Source organism: Cervus elaphus, chromosome 24, assembly GCF_910594005.1.
Source record: "Cervus elaphus chromosome 24, mCerEla1.1, whole genome shotgun sequence".
Taxonomy (NCBI): Eukaryota; Metazoa; Chordata; class Mammalia; order Artiodactyla; family Cervidae; genus Cervus; species Cervus elaphus.
In genome coordinates, this window is record NC_057838.1 from 35,389,549 (window position 1) to 35,410,308 (window position 20,760).

General features: G+C 38.7%; 1 protein-coding gene across 3 annotated transcripts in view; it reads right to left on the minus strand.

Moving 5' to 3' along the window:
• CNTN4 (contactin 4) overlaps positions 1 to 20,760 on the minus strand; it is a 975,314-nt gene that overhangs the window by 141,269 nt on the left and 813,285 nt on the right. For all 3 annotated transcript variants that reach the window (XM_043886604.1, XM_043886603.1, XM_043886605.1), the window contains one exon: positions 12,299 to 12,449. In XM_043886604.1, the coding sequence (XP_043742539.1) occupies positions 12,299 to 12,449 (151 nt within the window). The remainder of the gene's footprint in view (positions 1 to 12,298; positions 12,450 to 20,760) is intronic.

Here is a 20,760-nt window from a genome sequence, read left to right on the forward strand (position 1 = left end):
CCCAAAGCTCAAGGTTTATTCATGAAGGTGCTAGTGACATAAAGGGAGATCAAAGTCTCATTTCAACTTAATAACTAGAGATTTCGGAGCTTCTTCAGAGCCAAGCTGACTCACAGCATTTCTGTCACTATTATTTTATATCTGTCAACATTATTTCAAAGTGTTAATCATCTCTTGTCCGAAAGTCTGAAGCATTTCCCTACCAATTATTCTTCCATTTCTTCCGTCTACATTCGACTGACACCCAGTTTCCCACTTGGCTGGATCCCTCTTGACTTGCTCATGTCTGTCCCTTCATCTTGATCAGACACGAGCCCCCACACAGAGACCTCCTGCTTCCCCCTCTGCAGCCCTGTGTGGACCACTTTCTTTCACAACTGCTTAAACTCACTTCCTGTTGGAAGCCAATTCTGGCAGACTCTGCCTGACTCTAAGAGTCTCTTCTCTGTGTATTCCCTAAGCACTGACACTTAGCTCTGTTTGGAAGATGTTACGTTAATTTGTACTTCACTGGTGGTTTCCAAGTTGTTTCATATGTGTATATACTGTCATAATAGCTGAATTTTATAAAACTTAGGAAGTGAGTCTTGGGATTTTTATCTTCTCTCTCCTCTTTCAACTGCACAAGGCCATTTATTATTGTAAAAGTCATTTTTATAATCACCAAGTTAAAATAAAAAGCCCTCTGCAAAACCACAGTCAGTATAAAACCACAGATCCTCAACCTGGGATGAAGAGCTCCCATTGCTTCATTCTTTTCCTTGTTTTCTAGAAATCTGGAGAAGAGCATCAGATATATACTCTCCACTCTCATTGCCCCTCATCGTTTGTGTCTTCACCTTGAAAGCTCCCCTGGCTGATTTCTCCAGGGAGTGCAAAGCTCTGGGGGCCTGAAAAGAAGTTCCCTTGAGTGAAATTTGGGAGCCACTGAAACAGAAGGGACAGCATTCAGACTTCCAACCTAATTTATTTCCTCTTCAATTTGCATTTCATGGACTCCGTAGAAGTGACCATTTTCCCTGGTGACTTAGATGGTAAAGAGTCCACCTGCAATGCAGGGTTCACTGCCTGGGCCTGGAAGGTCCCCTGGAGAAGGGAATGGCAACCCACTCCAGTATTCTTGCCTGGAGAATTCCATGGACAGAGGAGCCAAAAACATGCTGTGAGATGGATGGAGGCACAGATTTTTTTTTTTTTTTTTCCCTACAAAGAGTCAGATTGTAAATATTCAAGGCTTTGCAGGCCAGGTGGTTTCTGTTGCAACTACTCAACCCTGTCCCACTGGAGCACAAAAACAGCCTAGACAATTTGTTCAAGAATAGTATGGGGCTGTGTCCAATAAAGCTTTATTTGTAGACACTGAAATTTGAATTTCATCTAAATTTGACATGTCGTAAAATGCATTTCCTTTTTTATTTTTGTCTTACCATTTGAAAATGTAAAATGATTCTCAAGCTTGCAGGGTGTTCAAACACATGGAGGGCTGGCTGGATATGGCTGGGGGGCTGTAGGTTGTCAAGCCCTGGGTAAGAGAGTTTGGGGGAAAAAGAATAGCATGTTGAAAAGTTTTGTAGCAGGAAGAATAAGGGCATTTGAAGAACTGACAGGAGGTCCACACAGCTCAAGAAGTCAGGCTGAAGGAAGAGTAAGAAAGAACAGTGGGGACAGGACGGCGGGGACCTGACCAGGGTCCGGTCTTGCTGATTATGCGATGGGCTGTCTGCTCTGAGGCTAATGGGAAACCACTAATACAGTGTCTCACCTGGCTTTGCATTAAAATCACCTGTGAGACTTCAAAACAAATTCAGACTCCTGCATCTCATCTCAGAATTCCCTAGAAAGAATCTTTGGGGATAGAGTGGGATTCTGTATTTTTAAATGTAGCTCTGTTGATCCTAATGCAGTCAGCTCAGCAGCAGTCTGCATACCCAAATTTGGGGTCTACCAGGAGTCGGGGGCACTTGTGCTCAAACACACATGGCATCTTTACTCATGGGCATTTCAGACTATTATGGGAAATAAATGTTAATAAGATAATCAAACTCACAAACACAAAATTTATAAGGAAGGGAGGGAGGGAAGGAAGGAGGGAAGGAGACAAGGAAGGAAGAAGGGAGGGAGGGGAGGAAGGAAGGAAAATAGGAAGGAGAAAGAAAGAAATCCACAGTCCCAACTTCTAGGGAAATCACTGTTAACATTTTAGTGGTGATTCTCCCAGGCTTATTCTTTGCATGTCTATCAAAATATGGACATGTATATGTGTGTTGAGACTACAGAATGATATTTTATATACTGTTAAAAAAATCAAACCTTTAAAAGATGGATAGTCTCTTTCCTTTAAACCACTGTAGAAATTCTGTCCCTTTTTAAATGGCACCTGTAGAACTCAGATTTAAATTAGGTTGTTCATGTGGCTCAGATGCTCAGACGTGTCCTACTCTTTGTGACCCCTATGGACTGGAGCCCACTAGGCTCTTCTATCCATGGGATTCTACAGGCAAGAATACTGGAGTGGGTTGTCATTTCCTCCTCCAGGGGATCTTCCAGACTCAGGGACTGAACCAGGGTCTCCTGCATTGAAGGCAGATTCCTTACCACTAGCGCTACCTGGGAAATATATATCCACATGTTGTTTTATACATATATAGGTTGTTTATAAGTTCAAATGAATCTGTACAAAGGAAGTGTGTGACAAATGTTTATTGAATTTAATTAATCAGGGTTGTGATATGGGAAGTTTCATCTTGGGAAAGATTTGAGTACAGGCTGGTTTCAAGCAAACCAGTTAAGAGGTTAGCTGAGCAGCTGCAAAGTCCACACACAAGATAATGAGGGTAGAAAGTAGGACAGGGGCAGGGGACTGACTGACAAAGAAAGAATGAATGCGGAAGAAACCTGGAAGGATTTTATCATCCGGTGTTGTCTTTAGGTTGGGAACCTAATTTTAAATACTTCCATATAAAAATTCAGTTCTCTTGCCAGCATACCCTTAGGCATAACCAATAACCATGAGCACATGAATAGAACAGGTGGTTGCCTGAATCTGGACATCACTTTAATTCCTGATCGTAACACAACAAGACATAACTATACTGAGGCAGAAAAGACCGGTGCCTGAGAGCTAAATTTACGGAGTCTCCACAGGACAGGGTCTGTGTACCATTACACACATTTAAAAAACAAATGTCTCTAAACTCTTCTGCAATGACTCTTCAGGGGAGCTCAAAGTCGTAACTATTTTATGCATGGCTCTAGGAGAGACAAACGGAAGGAAAGGGAGAAAAGTTCCAGGTCTGAATTGGAGAGCAAGATAAGCTCAGTCTATTTCCATGACTATACATGCAAAATTAAAATGAAATAGTATTACCAATAAGCAGGGCAACAGATTCTATCTAGAGCAATGATGCTTGAGTTGCTTTGATGTTGTTTTGCCTCCAAGGCAGGATTTCCATTATTATGGAGATGAACTGCCTCTAATTATTGCAATAACATAATTGTTCCCCAGGGCAGAATTCCTAATAACAGAGCTATACGGCTCTGCAGCAACTGTAAGAGATATCCTGAGGGCGGGTTTCTCATTAAGAGCACATATATAGACACTCTGCCTCCAGAAGAGAAACAGAATGCCTGAAGCAATAAACTTTCTTTTCCACACAAGGATTCGATCAACCTTCTGGGCAAATACCTGCCATCACATGTGCTCTGCCCCCCAGATTGCCAGTATCTTTAGACCAGGCTTTCACACCTTATATACAACGTAGAGTTTGGCTGCCCTGTGCTTAGAGTTTCTTCCACGTATTATGTGAATTTCAACTCTTCCAAAGACTTCTGGGAGGAGAGGCAAATTAGTAGAGCCATGATCTAATTCCACTGTGGCAGAAGACTGTGGGTTGTTTAGTCAAGACACAGGAATTTTATTCCTCTTTGGTATGAACGGTCTCACAGAATGTTAGACTTGATCTGATTATACTGTGGGCATCAGACAAACCTAAACATGTATTTCAGTCTGGGAAGAAGTGCCTAAGAATATGGATGATTGCACCATTTTATTGTGTCTTTGAAACATGTCCATGGTGGCCTCACAGTGCTCCCCTGAGGTGATGTTAAGGTTCCTCAATGCAGTGGTCATCTTTGAGTCATTATTTTGTCATCTCTTGGAAGCAGCAAGCACTTGCTCCTTCTTGACCCTTTCTACTCCCTTGGTTTCTGTTTCCTAGTTTCTCCCACATCTCTGAATCCCCCTCCCGTTTCTGTTTCCTAGGTTCTCCCACATCTCTGAATACCCCTCCCAGCGGGCTCTGCTTCCACCCACTTTTTGCATGTGGCCGTTTCTCAAGGTTACTTTCTTTGACTCACAGGTGTTCTCATTCTACACAACTCTCTGGGTGTGCGTATCCACTCCACAGCTTCTTATCAACCGGTGACATCTGGGTCTCTGTCTTTACTCTCCCGAACTCAGACCCACATTTCCGGTTGGACATTCTCATTCACTGAACACTTAGTCTGTACCAGGCACCATCCTAGGGGCTAGCATTACAGAAAGGGACAAAGCACAAAGGGCCCCTTGCAACCATGAAGTAACCTCAAAGTAGAAGAGGAGGGTGAACTGATCTGATGCAGGGACCCTACTGGACTGGACTTGCTTTGCTAGCTCCAATGATGGAGGAGGGGGCTATGAGCCAAGGAATGCAGGTGATTTCCAGAAAGCGAGACAGTGATTCTCCCCTAGAACCTCCAGAAGGAATGAATTACTTAAGGATATAATTTAAGACTATTTATTTCTTTATCAATACTATTTTAATTCCAAATGGCAGCTTTAATTTTGGCTTTCAGAAAGACATTCAAAGAAATGTGTTATTTTAACTCAAGAATAATTTCTGACTTATGACCTCCAGGGCTACAAGGTGCTAAATTTTTATTGTTTAAGATACACACACACACACACACACACACACACTTTCCAGTCTCTGTCTTCACGAAATTTACATTATGATTAAATGGAGAGGGGGGAAGACAGATAATGGAAAAAAGGCAAATATGCAGCATGTTAGAAGGTAGTAAGAACTATGAAAATTATAAAGCGTGAGAAGAGGATGGTGGCGGTGTTTACAATTTGAAATAGGTTTGAGGGAAAAATTTTTGCTGAGAAAGTGATATTGAATGGGATTCTGATCTGAATGTGACATCACCACTTGAAGGCACCTCAGATTTCACACGTTAATACTCATTTCTTTTTTTTTTAATTTTTTATCTTCCCCTCTCAAACTTAGTTCTCTCTTCTCAGTACTGTGGTCAATAGCTCTGCCACCTACCAGCTGCTCAAGTTAGAATCTTAGAAGTAACTTTCTTTTTTCCTTCCTTCTTTTTAAAATATCTCTGCTTAATAGGTCATTTAAGTTTAAAAAAATAATCTATCTGTCCCTCCTCCTATACTATCAGGAGACTGACACTGAAGTCCTTTTGGTTTTCATTTTAGCATACTGCCTGCAACTGGTCTCTCTGTGTTTCTAACCTTGTTCTACTCTGATTCTTTGTCCATGTTGCAAGCAGAGCAATCCTTCTGCAGCACGCATATGACGGTACACTCTATTGCATAAAATCCTACAATTTTCTCTGGGAGTTTAAGTCTGAACTCTACAGACATCAAATTCAAGGCTTCCACAATCTATTGTTGGCCTACATTTTCCAATGTTCCTTCTAAATGTATCATTTATGATTGAAAAACATATTGTTATTTTGCTACTGGGCCCGTGCACTAATCTAAGAGCATCTTGAGGGCTGGGTTTATGTCTCCTCCTTATCTCTCTAGTCAGTGCCAGGCAAAGGGCTCAACATATGGCAAACACAGAATGAACGCTTTGTTCATTGATCGAAATCTATGTCAGCTAGTTTCGCAGAATAGTTCTGCTGCTGTTCTGAAACCATGCCTGTGAGAGGCAGGCTGTAAGTTTCAGATTCTTTCCAGAAGCATTCAGTGATATATCTATACTTAATTATTATCCATTAGCTTGACATAAGGTATTAGCCTAACATTTAAAAGGAAGGAGAGACATTCTTAAACATAAGTAAGAATAAGAAGTCTTTATTTACACATGGTTAACTAAAGTAACATTTCACTAATTTCTTCAGCTTCAATGAGAAATAAAATATTTTCTCTAAGTGAATTTTCCAGACTACTAGATTTACCCCTTTAAGCACTAAGTTAATTTTTTAAAATAATCATTGGGAGGGAGTGGTTTTTCTATGATGTACACTTGTTTGCCTTGCTAATCTAAGCTAGCTGAAGATGCTTTTTCCTCTTTAGGGACACAGTGTAATAATAATCATCAATCTTTGCTACAGAGTTCAAGATACTTATTCCCTTATTAATACTGTTTTAATTCTGAATGGCAGATTTAATTCTGGCTTTCAGAAAGACATTGAAAGAAACGTTTAGGACAGTAAGAGGATGTCAAATAACATGACATGAAGAACATCAGGATTTGGACTTCGAAAATAATTGAAAGGCGACTTGAGAATACCATATCGGTATATAAAGGGAAGAGGCATGGTGGAAGAGAATTAGATTTTTTCTTAATATAACTTCAGAAAGCAAAGCAAGAAACAATGAGTGGAAATTACAAGGATATTGGTTATGAGGAAATACTCTAAAAATTAGTCAGGTCCTCATGTTAGACATAACCAGGGATGGGGAAGGTCCACCCATTGTGGGGTTCCCTATCTGGGAATGGAAGCTGAGTTCCATGAATAGGGTAGGAATTGGACACTGTTGCCTATCTAGGACACTGTTGCCTGTCCACTTACTCTTCTTCTGGTTGTAGGATCCTATGTTTCTTTGAGGAAACCCCTGTCACATTCTCAGTCCTCAAGGTCTTAGGTGGAGCTTTCTCAAGTGCCTCTTAGGATGGCATATGACCATGTCCTTCTGATCAGTGCATCACATCCCCTTGAATGTTACTGGTTCAGGGAAAATCATTGACCAAGGCAGGTTTATCCCATGCCATAAGCATCTATTCTGCAGCTGTGAGAAGTTAGAAAAGAGGGAAAGCATGGTGCTACCAGCAGCCATCCTGCCAACAGGAGAGGAGAGCCTATCAGAAAATGGAGCCAAACCAGAGGAAGACACCAGTGAGAGAGGAAGCCAGCCAGTCCCAGCATCACTGTGTCAGCTCCTGAACCCAGGCACACCTCAAGTCACAGCCCGGCCCTGGTGTTCTCAGGAGCAGAGCCAATACACTGCTTTTGGTACTAAAGCCGGTTCTGAGTTGGGTTTCTGTCACTTGTAACCAAACGAGTCCATGTGAGTTGGTTTTATGTCTCCTTATGATTCTAGGTGCCTAGGTTTTTATTAATGATTCTCTCATTCTAAATTCTGATGTTTTTGTTTGTAATAGATCAATCTCATCTGCCTCAAATGCCTTCTGTCCAGAAACTAACAGTAAACAAAATTATACCTTTTTCAGTTACATGGCTTAATTGCTCAATGAATCCAAATAATTCCACTGCTTTGGTGATGAGTAGAGGCCTCGCCTGAGAACTGAAGTACTTGGGTCTTTGTGACAAACCATCTCTGTTTTAAAGGCCTGATATTGCCTGTACTCTGATAGCTGGATAAATATACAAGAAAACAAAAAAGAAAAATTCATGCTTATGGATATGCTGCCTACACAATAGTGAAGTTATAAAAATTGAAGATTAAATCTTTCATTTAGATGACTGGTTTAATATATATATATATAAGGTCAGTGTAAATATGATTTAAATTCCTAAAGCCTTTAAAAACCAAAATAAGCACATACAAAAGTATTTTAAAAATTGTTCACATGTTAACATTAAACTAGTATTTCTGAATTCATACCCATTGAGGTAGCTATAACACCACAATGTGAATAAGATCAAAATGTAAACATTTAAAAATGTTGCTTCTTATACTTTTACTGTAATCTCATTTGCAGGCAGCTGATTAGCTAAATTTGAAATAAAAAATCACTTAAGCAGTGTTTGGCTAAGTCAAACCATAAGATCTAGGGAGAACATTAATAAAAAGTGGTGCTTGATCATAAATTCTGTTCCACTGAAACTTGGTTTATAGCAATACTCTGTAATTGAGATTAATTATCTTTTATTCAAATGTTAAAGGCCATCATTCAAAAGTCTACAGATAACAAATTTTGGAGAGGGTGTGGAGAAAAGGCAGCCCTCCTACACTGTTGATGAGAATATAAATTGGGGCAGCCACTATAGAAAAGGGTATGGAGGGTCCTCAAAAAAAAACTAAAAATAGACTTTGGTATATTCCAGCAATTCAACCCTTGGGCATATACCCAGACAAAACTGTAATTCAAAAAGATACATGCACCCCTATGTTCACTAGTAGCACTACTTACAACAACCAGGAAATGGAAACAACCTGTGTTCACTGACAGAAGAATGGAAAAAGAAGACATGATATGGGAACTTCCCTGGTGGTCTGGTGGCTAAGTCTTTACATTCCTGATGCAGGGAGCCTGGATTCAATCCCTGGCCAGCTAACTAGATCACATATGCTGCAACTAAGAGTTAGTATGCCGCAACTAAAAAAAATGTGCACACCACCACAAGAAGATCGAAGATCCCACATGCCACAACTAAGATCCAGCTGGGCCAAATAAATAAATAAAATATTAAAAAAAAAAAAACAAACATGTGGCACGCACACACACACACATACACACAATGGAATATTACTCAACCATCCAAAAGAATGAAACAATGCCATTTGCAGCAACATGGATGAACCTAGAGATGATCATACTAAGTGAAGTAAGTCAGAAAGAGAAAGACAGATACAACATGGTATCACTTATATGTAGAATCTAAAATCTGATGCCTCAACATATCTGTGAAATAAAAACAAACTCACAGAGAACACACTTATAGTTGCTAAGGGGGAGAGTGGGCAGCCAACGGAAGGAATGGGGGTTTGGGATTAGCAGAGATAAACTATTATATATAGGATAGATAAAACACAAGGTCCTACTGCATAGCACAGGGAATTATATTCTGTGATAAACCATAATATCCTGTGATAAGCCGTAATGGAAAAGAATATGAAAACGAGTATGTATAACTAAATCACTTTGCTATAGAGAATAAATAAATGCAACATTGTAAGACAAGGGAAAGGCTACTCCGTTCAACATTCTTGCCTGGATAATCCCATAGACAGAGGAGCTTGGCGGGCTACAGCCCATGGGGTCTCAAAGAGTTGGGTATGACTGAGTGACCAAGCATGTTATGTTATATTGTAAACCACCAATACTTCAATAAAATTTTTTAAAAAAATCATCCAAATGTTAACAGCTTGCCTTTTGATTCTTAGGATTCCACATCTCAAAAGAGAATTACAAGTCCGTATATTGGAAACTATTACTCAACACTGTACATACTCAACAAAAATTTTTCCTTTTGTGTTGTTCTAGTAATGTCAATCCTTTTCTAAAATAGGAATTCTAAACTTTTCACTTATGAATCCTATATATGATCACTTTTGTTCATTTATTCACTTACTTATGTTTCTCTTTTATCAAAAAGACATAGAGGAAAATGGCAGAATTTCTTCTTTGTCAACAAGGAAATATCAGTAATAGCTTCCTTATTTTTTATCCTTTTCAGAAATTACAGGAAGTCCAATTGAGTTCATCTTTCTCATACTCCAGTAGGCCATGGAGTAAACTTGGTCCATGGATGTTTTGCCCATACTGTTCTAACATTAAAACTTTTTAAAAAAAATTAGTGACATTTAAAACTTAAGATAGCTCAACTTAAATTCCATATTTCTAGTTTCCCTTGAAAAATGAGAAGGTGGGGAGGCACTGGACCTGTATTTCCATTTGATGGCAATAATATGCTAGAATTGAGTGGAAAGTGTCTCCCATGGATGGGACACACACTTAAGTGCCTATATTCACCTTTAAATTATACCTAGCCAAGGATTTCCCTGGTGGCCCAGTGGCTAAAACTCCAAGCTCCCAATGCAGGGGGCCTGGGTTCAATCCCTGGTCAGGGAAACAGATCCCACTTGCCACAACTAAGAATTTGTATGCTTCAACTGAAAGATCCTGCATGCGGCAACAAAGATTGAAGATCCCGTGTGCTCCAACTAAGACTGGGCGCAGCAAATAAATTAGTTAAGTAAAAAACAAATACATGCTTTGTTAAAAAAAAAAAAAAAATATATATATATATTATACCTGATCAGCTTTTAAATTCATTTTCATGATGAAAATCAATCTATCTGTTTAACACACTGTGAGTGAGGTAGAACTGAGAAAGAGAACAGTGAGGACACAGCATCTACGGGGATAAAAAGTGCTAACACTGACAGTCTGGGTCATGCCTGGTGATGGTGGAGGTGGAGGTGATAAAGACCAGGACCTGAGTAATGATGGGGAGTTTCCTTGCTTTAAAGATACCCTTAGTGCGATAGCAATGTTGAGGCTATATCTGAACCCTATCAATCAAGTCAGAAGAAAAATTTAAAAAATTGGGGAGAGATAAGCTTTGTGGTAAGTCAAATAGTAGAAGTCAAATTTACTTATTAAAAGTAATTCTTGGTATATCATTTTCCCAAAGTTAATTTAAACAACCTATAGCAATGATTAAATTATAGTCATGTTGAGTAGTCATTAATACTGTTCAAAAAGTTAGGCTGTCCTTTTTCTTCTAGGCACACAGAAAGACTGAATTTCTCTGTTGGGCTGAATTTGGGAAGAGCCATGTGACTTCTTTTGGCCACCAAAACATGAGCAAAAAAGAAGTGCTTCTCTTCACAAGTTTAGCACCCTCTTTTCCTTCTGCAATTTAAATGTTCCAGAGAGTGCTATTCTACCAGCTTAGGCTTTAGAGAGCAGCAAAGCCCCCAGCAGACCTCTGGTGGGCATGCAGTGTGGATGAAAAATGTCCTTTTGTTTTAAGACACTGTAGGTTGCTTGTGATAGCAGCAAATTTTATTAGCCTCTCCTGGATTGATCTTCCATGTTACTCGAACCTCACTCATTCATATATATATTTTTCATATTATTTAAAAATATTTTTCTTCATAGCAATGTTATATTAAAACTTTTAAAATGTAGCCTTAATCTAATAATGTATGTGGTACACAAAATAAGAAGCTGTGCTCTCAAGTTCCAACTTTGGCTCCAGATTTGAATGTCAGGACAGTAATCAGTAAACTATACCACTTTCTTGATATAACAGAAATCAGAAAGAGACGCATATTATGCATTTACTATGTATGAATACACCCTCTATAAACCATATCAGGTTTGTTTGCAAAAATCATTAATAAGGACAACATCATCAGTGTGATGATCTACTTTGCATATGTAAATCCAAAGGTGTACGGGTGTTAAAGGCGATACGCACACATTTTTATAGGCTTTCCCATGACATCGTGGAGTACTTGACCTTTAGCATCAATTAAAATCATTATGTATACAGCTGGTAAATGTTATCTTATGCATGACAGATTCATGCACAATCACCATTTTCCAACACATCTGAGTAGATTACAGAAAGGGGTGGGAGATATTTTATAGCAGTGACAGCCAAGAAAAGGTCTTAAGAGATACCTGCCATTTGTCACAATATGACCTAAACCCCCAAACAACCCATATAATTACACTGCATAAAAGAACATGCATTATAAACATAATTCATGTATAATAAGAAACACACATTTGAAGAGTTTAGATATCAGAAAGCAAAAAAAAAACTTTTCAAAAATAAGTTTGAAATAGAGTTCTTAAAAAGACATGATTAAAATAATAAAAGCCATGTTATTTGAAAATGAGTTCTGGAATTAGAGACAGTTTGAAAAAAATGGAGAGATTAACAAGAGACATATTAGACACTGCCAAATATTTGACGGGTTGCCATAGCAAAAAAGAACTGGAATTACTTGTTTATGGGGAAAAAAAGGAGGTATTAATAGAATGGAGAAAGATGGGCAAGCCTACAAATAAATTTTAAGCTAAAATTAAAAAAGATACTTCCAGTTGCACATCTTTGGGCAGCTCCAACACCCTTCAACAGGGATCATGTGATCTACCTGTGCAAGAAAGGCTTTCTAGAATCTTAATATCAAGAAGGATTATGAAGACCTGCTCATTTACCACTCTTTTCCAAAGCTTCAGATCTTTGATTAACATTTAGTTCATGAAGAGCTGATCATAAATTCTTCCCTCTAGGACTATTAACAACAGACCTATAAATTATTATGGGTTAACCACATACTTAAAATATTTCAAGATAATACCTTTCATTTTCTTTTAATACGTCCCTTCCTTTCTTCCAGGTGTAGATCGGTTTCGGAGAAGCCTTTGGCTTACACTCAATGACAACTTCACCTCCCACTTTGACAAGAGTTACCCTTTTTAAGAGGGTTCTTGAAAAATCTGGACCTACAGCTGGAAGAGAATACAGAAATGAAATAATTATTATGGGAGAAAAAATCTACTTGATCATTCGTTATAGTTTTTCTTTCTGCAATGCACTTATTATATTAAAGAGAAGAAGCTGCATTTTTTTTCTCTGAAGTACAGGAGTAACACTGGAAGTTTTGATGGATTTATGAAAAGTTGAGCTATAGTTTGTATACAGTAAAATGTACCCATTGAAAGTGTACAGCTTGATGAATTTGGAAAACTCCAACAGGAAGATCAAAATATATGCTATTCCAACACTATACATAGTGAGGGATTCTTTATGAAAACTACTCTATGTTCAGATGAAGAAAATTGTTTAAGTTTTACAGAAGCAAAAGGGAAAGACGAAAAAAAAGCCCATAAGGCACTTTTCTGATTGTGTAGGTGAAAGCACCCCTTCCTTGACAGTTGCTGCCTTTGTTCTCTCTCATAGCACTCTGAGCAGGTCTCCCTAAGAGGATGTGCTGAAATGTCTACAGCATCACCCTCTGTGAGCGCCTCCTTAAAAATAATGACTTAGATCAGCTTTCCACTATCACTGCCTAATGCAATGCATGGTTCTTGCAGGATAAATTGTGACTTGCTCTTAGAAAACTCTATTCCATGCTTGCTACCAATATTCTAAGAAAATCATTCAAGTTGACACCAAATATGTAGTTACATGGAAATAACATTAAATAATTTCTTTCTTAAAACAAAAGATATTCCTCTGTATCCTTAAAAAAAATATGAAAGAAGCCTTTCTGAAAATTTTCCATTTCCTTCTGCATTAATTACACTAATGTTTTAGGGTCTGTTGTAAGCTGTTATCATATTAAAAGTCCCTGACTCACTGTAGCTTGACCTGATGGAATTTACAATTTCATACTATGTTGAATGTGAAATTTAAACACAAATACTAGCCACAAATTACTTAGAAGAGTACAGGGAATGAGTATGTATGTATGTGGGTGGGGAGGATGGGGATCCTTTTTTAAATGTACACAAACCATATGTTAGTGATTAAAAAATAAAAGGTTTCAACAGAAGCAAGTTAAACCTTCATTAAGTGCTTCTGTTATGAAAATATTTTCAGTGTATAGAAAGAAAGATGGGAAGGTTACTTTTTAATGGGGTGTTGTAATGTACACACGGGGTTGGCTTTACTCAGTGAAGGTTAAACTAAATAAATGAATCTAGTAGGCAACTGCTACCTCAGTCGGTATGCCTTGGATTCATGAGGGAAGTCTATAATTCAAAGAGTAATTCCATAATGATAAATGCAATTAATAAAGAGACTGCAAGTACAAATGCTTGTGCTTATAATGAGATAAATGCATTCCCTGTATGATCTTCAAAATTACATAATGAAAATTATAGGGTTCTGAGAAATATAAGGTCAGGACACATCTACTCGATATTTATGTAACATGAATACTAACAAAAACAATAATCATTCTAGTAAATATATCAGCATGATTAAAAAGATAGCTTAAATTCCTAATGGATAAACACTACAAAAACAAAACAAAACAGGACTTCAGTGTGTGTGTATATATGAAGACAGTTTGGTGAAACAAGGAAGCCGGGAAAGAGAAGAGCTGAGAATGGTAATCTATAAAACAAGTACAAAGTGCAGAAAGGCTCAGGAGAGCCACACTCTTAAACACAGTCATGTTGAAACATGGCCAAAACTGAGTCAAGAGGAAGAATATGGGCTAAATGAGACACAGTCACTATGCTATCTGCCTTGACTAGCCTTGCGTTGATCTGAGTTAGTGGGCTTTGTTCTTGGTTGCTGGAACTAGTGAAATGCATGGACAAAGCAAGCATCTGTTACATTGATCTCATTTCTCCATTCACCACTCCCACACATGCTAATTTTCAACACACAAAGGTTCTTATAGCAGAATAGACTCACTTCCATCTTATGGAAACACCTGAACTGACACAGTAATGTGGAAAAAAAAAACAAGTCTCTAGAAGCTTTTTTTTAAAGGGTATTGTGTGAAATAGAGTTACAAATCTGTTAACATATAAAAATTCCTTCTTAAAACTATATCTTTCTACACACACATATTTTTATCACTTTAGGCAGACATTTTTCATCTGTTCAGGAGGAATTCTGCAACTGCATTTGAAATGAGTTTACATAAATCAAACCATGCACAACACATGGGTGTATTTGTCAAAAAACTATATATTGCTTTTACGGGCTTTGAAATAGCATGATATCGGCCACACAGAAGGCAGAAAATGCACATTCCACTTTCAAAAGCATTTGTGCTATACTATGTATGTGCCTATTATCTTTTGGATATCCTAGAGATAAGACTGCCTTTGAATGGCTTTCACTAACAAAAAAAAAAAAAAAGGAAATATAAATTTATATCTGTTCTCCTTGCTTATTCAACTTGCTTAAATTTACTTCTAGTTATATCTAACTCTACAAATCTATCAGTTGCCACTATAAGCTGCAGTGTTTTCACAGGCAAAATTGCCAGACCTTCGTCTGTTTTTGAATACTTGACCCATCAACGGATTTAACACTGCTGTTTTGTGGCCATCTTTCAACCCTGAGATGCCCTGAAGCTTGTGGGGTGATGCTTTCTGTGTCTGTCCCCTATATTTATTCTAAATCTCAACCGTCAGCTCAGGAGAGGCTTGAAGGCAAAGCAAAAGGAGACTGTTAAATTTTGATATTCACAGAGAATCAGATGTTTAAGAGTTATTGATAAGGTCCCATTAGGGCATTGTTAGAATCCAACCTTTGTTGGCACTGGAAAAAATTAGTGCACATTCAACGTGAAACTTCAGTGGGTTCCTAATGGTTCAGAAAAGATAAAAGCAATTGTCAAATTACCCACTTGAGCTTGAGAGTAGTGCCAATTGTGGGAGCTCCTCATTTGCTAAATCTAATGCACTTTGAGGACAACGTTTCTTACAGGAACTACTAGGGGGCACTGCACTCCCAGTGTTGGAATAAGTCACACTTCAGGACCTCATCCCTGTGGGCAGTGTGACTTTTTATTATTTATCAATGATCTTTAACATATTAATATTACATTACCTAGGAGAAGCATCCGGCTGAGAGAAACCTTCTGTGTAATTCTCCACTGTTTGCTTTCACTTAATTAAATGGCTCTTGGTCACATGTCAAGGGTATTTTAAGTGGCCAACAGAACCCTTGAAAACTGAAGTTGTGCCCTAGGAGTTGGTGAGAATGATAACTGTTTAACGGAATGTGCAGTAGCAGTCCCACCTGGGAAACAGATGGGTGTGATGTTTTACTCTGTTATTAAAGGAAAGGATAATTACGTGTGCCTGGTCTATAAATCTGCAGAAACACCACTGGGATCACTGCCAGTTGACAGGGACTATTAAGGCTGGCCCTTTCAGAAGTTCAGAATTTCATATTATTTTAACCTTTTTCTATTGTCTTTAACTATGACCTCATCATCCCGTAGAAAATAAAGCTCGAAAATGCATTCATTCAAGTATGGCCACCCCTGAGGAGATGATGCTGGTATCAGATATTAAAACCCCAAACTTCGCCTGCCTTGCTGGGTAGATAGCTAGAAGACTGGCTACAGTGGAGATAGTCTTCTTTCTATGTCCATCACTTCAGAATGGCTGATGCAAAATCAGTCTCTCTGATTGGGGATGACATTCAAAAGGAGACACTCAACAAACTCTGAAGTCAGAGTTTCCTATTCTAGGATTACCATGACGTGCTCCTTCTAAGACTCTAATGGATGCCCCTGCTGGCTTTGGTCTAATTTGCTGAATGTCCTGTTCCCCCCAGGCTCCTCCTATCATGGTGGCTCTTGTTTACAGGCTTTTGCTCTTTGGGGAAAGCTATTATCAAACCAAACTAATAATATTTACAGTCACAAGATTTAAGATTAAATAAAATACCTGTATTGTACAGAAGCACTTCAATATTTTTCCAGAGTAAATCCTTTATACCTATTCCTCTCCTCGGCTACTTCCACTATTTTCATTTTGTGTGTGCGTGTCAGTTGCTCAGTTGTGCCCAACTCCTTGTGACCCATGGACCAGGCTCCTCTGTCCATGGGATTCTCCAGGCAGCAATACTGGAGTGGGTTGCCATACCCTTCTCCAGGGGATCTTCCCCACCGAAGGATCAAACTTGGGTCTCCCACATTGCAGGCAGATTCAAATGAGCTACCCAGACCTTTTAGAGAATTTTAAGCTGAAAAGAAATACACTTTTGTTTGAAAACAAAAAACCCTTTTTATTTTGAAATAATTACAGATTCACAAGAAGTTGCAAAGATAATTCAGAGAGGTCCAGTGTACCCTTCACTCAGTTTCCCCAATGGTTACATTTTTTTTTTAAAGTAATTGGAGGATAATTGCTTTACAATGTCGTGTTGGTTTCTGCCATACAACGTGAATCAGCCATAACTATATGTATGTCCACTCCTTTTTGAACTTCCCCCCAATTCTATCCCATCTCTCTAGGTCATCGCAGAGCACTGAGCTGAGATCCCTGTGCTATATAGCAACTTCCCAGTAGCTATCTATTTTACATGCGGTAACGTGTATGTTTCACGGCTACTCTCCCAATTGGTCCCACTCCCTCCTTTCCCCACTGTGTCTACAATCTGTTCTCTATGTCTATGACTCTATTCCTGCCCAGCAAATAGGTTCATCAGTACTGTTTTCCCAGATTCCATATATATGCGTTAATATACAATATTTGTGACCCCAGTACAACATTGCAAGGAACCTAATCATGGATATGGTGTGTAGAGTTCTGTCTTACTTTATCAAGTACTTTGACTTGTAACTACCACTGAAATAAAGATACAGAACTCTTCCATCACTACAAAGATCTCTCTCATGCTACCGTTTTAGAGGTGCATTCAACCCCCTTCTGTATTCCCTTTGCCTAGAATCCACCAACCTGTATTCCAACTCTACAGTTTCGTCATTTTGAGAATATAAAAAAAATCATACATTTGTATCCATAAAATCATACATTATGCTTTTTTTCAGAGATTTCTTTTTTCAGCTGGCATAATGCTCTTGAGATCCACCCAGGATGCTGAATGTATTAACAGTGATTCCTTTCTATTGCTGAGTAGTTATATCTCAACCATGCAGGTGTGCAAGAGAAATTCATCTCCACTGTTGACATTTCAGGCACTATGATAACTGATGAATACTTCTAAAGCACAGAAACCATTTCAAGATCTTTCAACAGCATCACTGCCAACAAGTGATAGTTTTTCTTTTTTTTAGTGTGGGGATTGACATGTACACACTGCTGTATTAACAATGGACAATAAACAAGGACTTACAGTACAGTACAGGAACTCTGTTCAATGTTATATAACAGCCTAAATGGGAAAATATTTGAAAAAGAACAGACACATGTATAACTGAACCACTTTGCGGTACACTTGAAACTAACACAATATTGTTAATCACCTATACTCCAATACAAAATTTTAAAAACCCTTTTTTCTTTTTATGAAGGTTTGAAAGCCAAGCTCTCATTCGGTAAACAAGGGTAGACTCTTTCTTATTCAAGGAAAGATATTCTAAAGCCATTTTAGAACATCATTTCTTACACAACAATTAACATGTTGATTGAAAATCATTCTTATATGTTTTAAAAGCTTCAACTGCTAAACCTTTGTTAACCTTCTTTGAGCAGCTCTATCTGTATGAAGATAAGATGGCAAGCATCTGTAACTGTAAACACTTTGAACTTCCTACATTAGTCCAAGTTAGTGATGTTTCATTTTATTTGGCATAATGTCCGGAACACTCACACAAATTTGTGAAAGTAGTATGTGGTGGTATAATGCTATATTTGATTGAGCAACTTTGTTATGAGATCAAAATAGTTGCTTAACTGACAGAAGAGTCATTAAACTGTGAGAATTCTGGAATACCAGTGGTTACAAAATGGTAACACCCATTAGTAGTAATTATTAGGTCATCAGTTCTTTGAAGGCAAAGACTATGAATCAGGGATCTTGGACCTAGCACAGTCCTTGCACAAAGTATATGTTTAATTGATATATGCTGAATTAATGTATGTTGTAGGAGAACTAAGGAATTCAGTTCAAGACAGGAAATACCTTTCTCATGATGCTTTGCCTGGATATCAATGACTTCTTGAACTTCATGGCATATGTACAGGACACTCCATCCTCTCTGGAGTTGGACCTCAGTCAAATGAAGCAGGATTATCCAAGAAACAATTCAAGCTATCTGTACACTTGTCCCTTAAAATCCAATATCCATGAAGAGACTGGTTCCAGGTATAAAAATCCATGGATGCTCAAGTCCCTCATTTAAATAGCAGGCTGCAATGAATACAGCCAGCCCTCCATAACTGGCGGGTGTAGAGTGCTGGCTGCACTCTTTTACCACGTGAATCGGTGTGATGGTAGATAGTTAACAAATGACTCTCCAAGCAAAACAAAACACCAAAGAACTTGGGTTTCGAGCTTGCCAATTTCCGATTTTCCAAGTGTAGGGTTGAACCAGCAGCAGCGTCACCTGGCAACTTGTTTGAAGTGCAAACCCTCAGGCCCCGCTCGAGAACTACTATGTCAGGAACTCTGGAGGCAGGGCTCAGCTTTGTGTGTTTTAACGAGTCTTCCAAACGATTCTGATGCATGGTAGAGTCTGAGAATCAATACCATAGAAAAGCCTAATTACTTTCTGATCTGATCAATTAGAGCAATAGAACTTCTACCCATTGGAATCATTCCTGGGTGACTAAGGTATAAACAGTCCTGGAGTCTCTACTGGTCCTGGAGTCTCTACAAGGACTAGTTGGTAGGGAGGATGGTATCAGGTCAGTTCAGTTCAGTCACGCAGTTGTGTCTGACTCTTTAAGACCCCATGGACTGTAGCACACCAGGCCTCTCTGTCCTTCACCAACTCCTGGAGTTTGCTCAAACATGTCCATCATATCAGTGATGTCATCCAATCATCTCATCCTCTGTTGTCTGTTCTCCTCCTGCCTTCAATCTTTTCCAGCAACAGGGTCTTCTCCAGTGAGTCAGTTCTTTGGATCAGGTGGCCAAAGAACTGAAGCTTCAGCTTCAGCATCAGTCCTTCCAATGAATATTCAGGAGTGATTTCCTTTAGGATTGACTGGTTGGATCTCCTTGTAGTCCAAGGGACTCAAGAGTCTTCTCCAACATCACAGATCAAAAGCATCAATTCTTTGGTGCTCAGCTCTCTTTATAGTCCAGCTCTCACATCCATACATGGTTACTGGAAAACCCATAGACTTTACTAGACAGAACTTTGTTGGCAAAGTAATCACTCTGCTTTTTAATATGCTGTCTAGTTTGGTCATAACTTTGCTTCCAAGGAGCAAGCATCTCTTAATTTTATGGCTGCAGTCACTATCTTCAGTGATTTTGTAGCCCAAGAAAATAAATTCTGTCACTGTTTCCATTGTTTCTCCACCGATTTGCCATGAAGTGATGGGACTGGATGCCATGATCTTCGTTTTTTGAATGTTGAATTTTAAGCCAGCTTTCTCACTCTCCTCTTTCACTTTCATCAAGAGACTCTTTAGTTCTTCACTTCCTGCCATAAGGGGATAGTGCCATCTGTGTATTTGAGGTTATTGATATTTCTCCCGGCAATCTTGATTCCAGCTTGTGCTTCTTCCAGCCCAGCATTTCACATGATGTACTCTGTATATAAGTTAAATAAGCTGGGTGACAATACACAGCCTTGATGTACTGCTTTCCCAATTTGGAACCAGTCTGTTGTTCCATGTCCGGTTCTAACTGTTGCTTCTTAACCTGCACACAGATTTCTCAGGAGGCAGGTCAGGTGGTCTGTTATTCCCATCTCTTTAAGAATTTTCCACAGTTTGCTGTGATCCACACAGTCAAAGGCTTTGGCATAGTCAATAAAGCAGAAATAGATGTTGTTCTGGAACTCTCTTGCTTTTTCTGTGATCCAGTGGATGTTGGCAATTTGGTCTCTGGTTCCTCTGTTCTTTCTAAAACCAGCTTGAACATCTGGAAGTTCTTGGTTCACGTACTGTTGAAGTCTCCCTTGGAGAATTTTAAGCATTACTTTGCTAGCATGTGAGATGAGTGCAATTGTGCAGTAGTTTGAACATTCTTTGACATTGCCTTTCTTTGGGATTGGAATGAAAACTGACCTTTTCCAGTCCTGTGGCCACTGCCGAGTTTTCCAAATCTGTTGGCATATTGAGTGCAGCACTTTTACAGTATCATCGTTTAGGATTTGAAATAGCTTAACTGGAATTTCATCACCTCCATTAGCTTTGTTCGTGA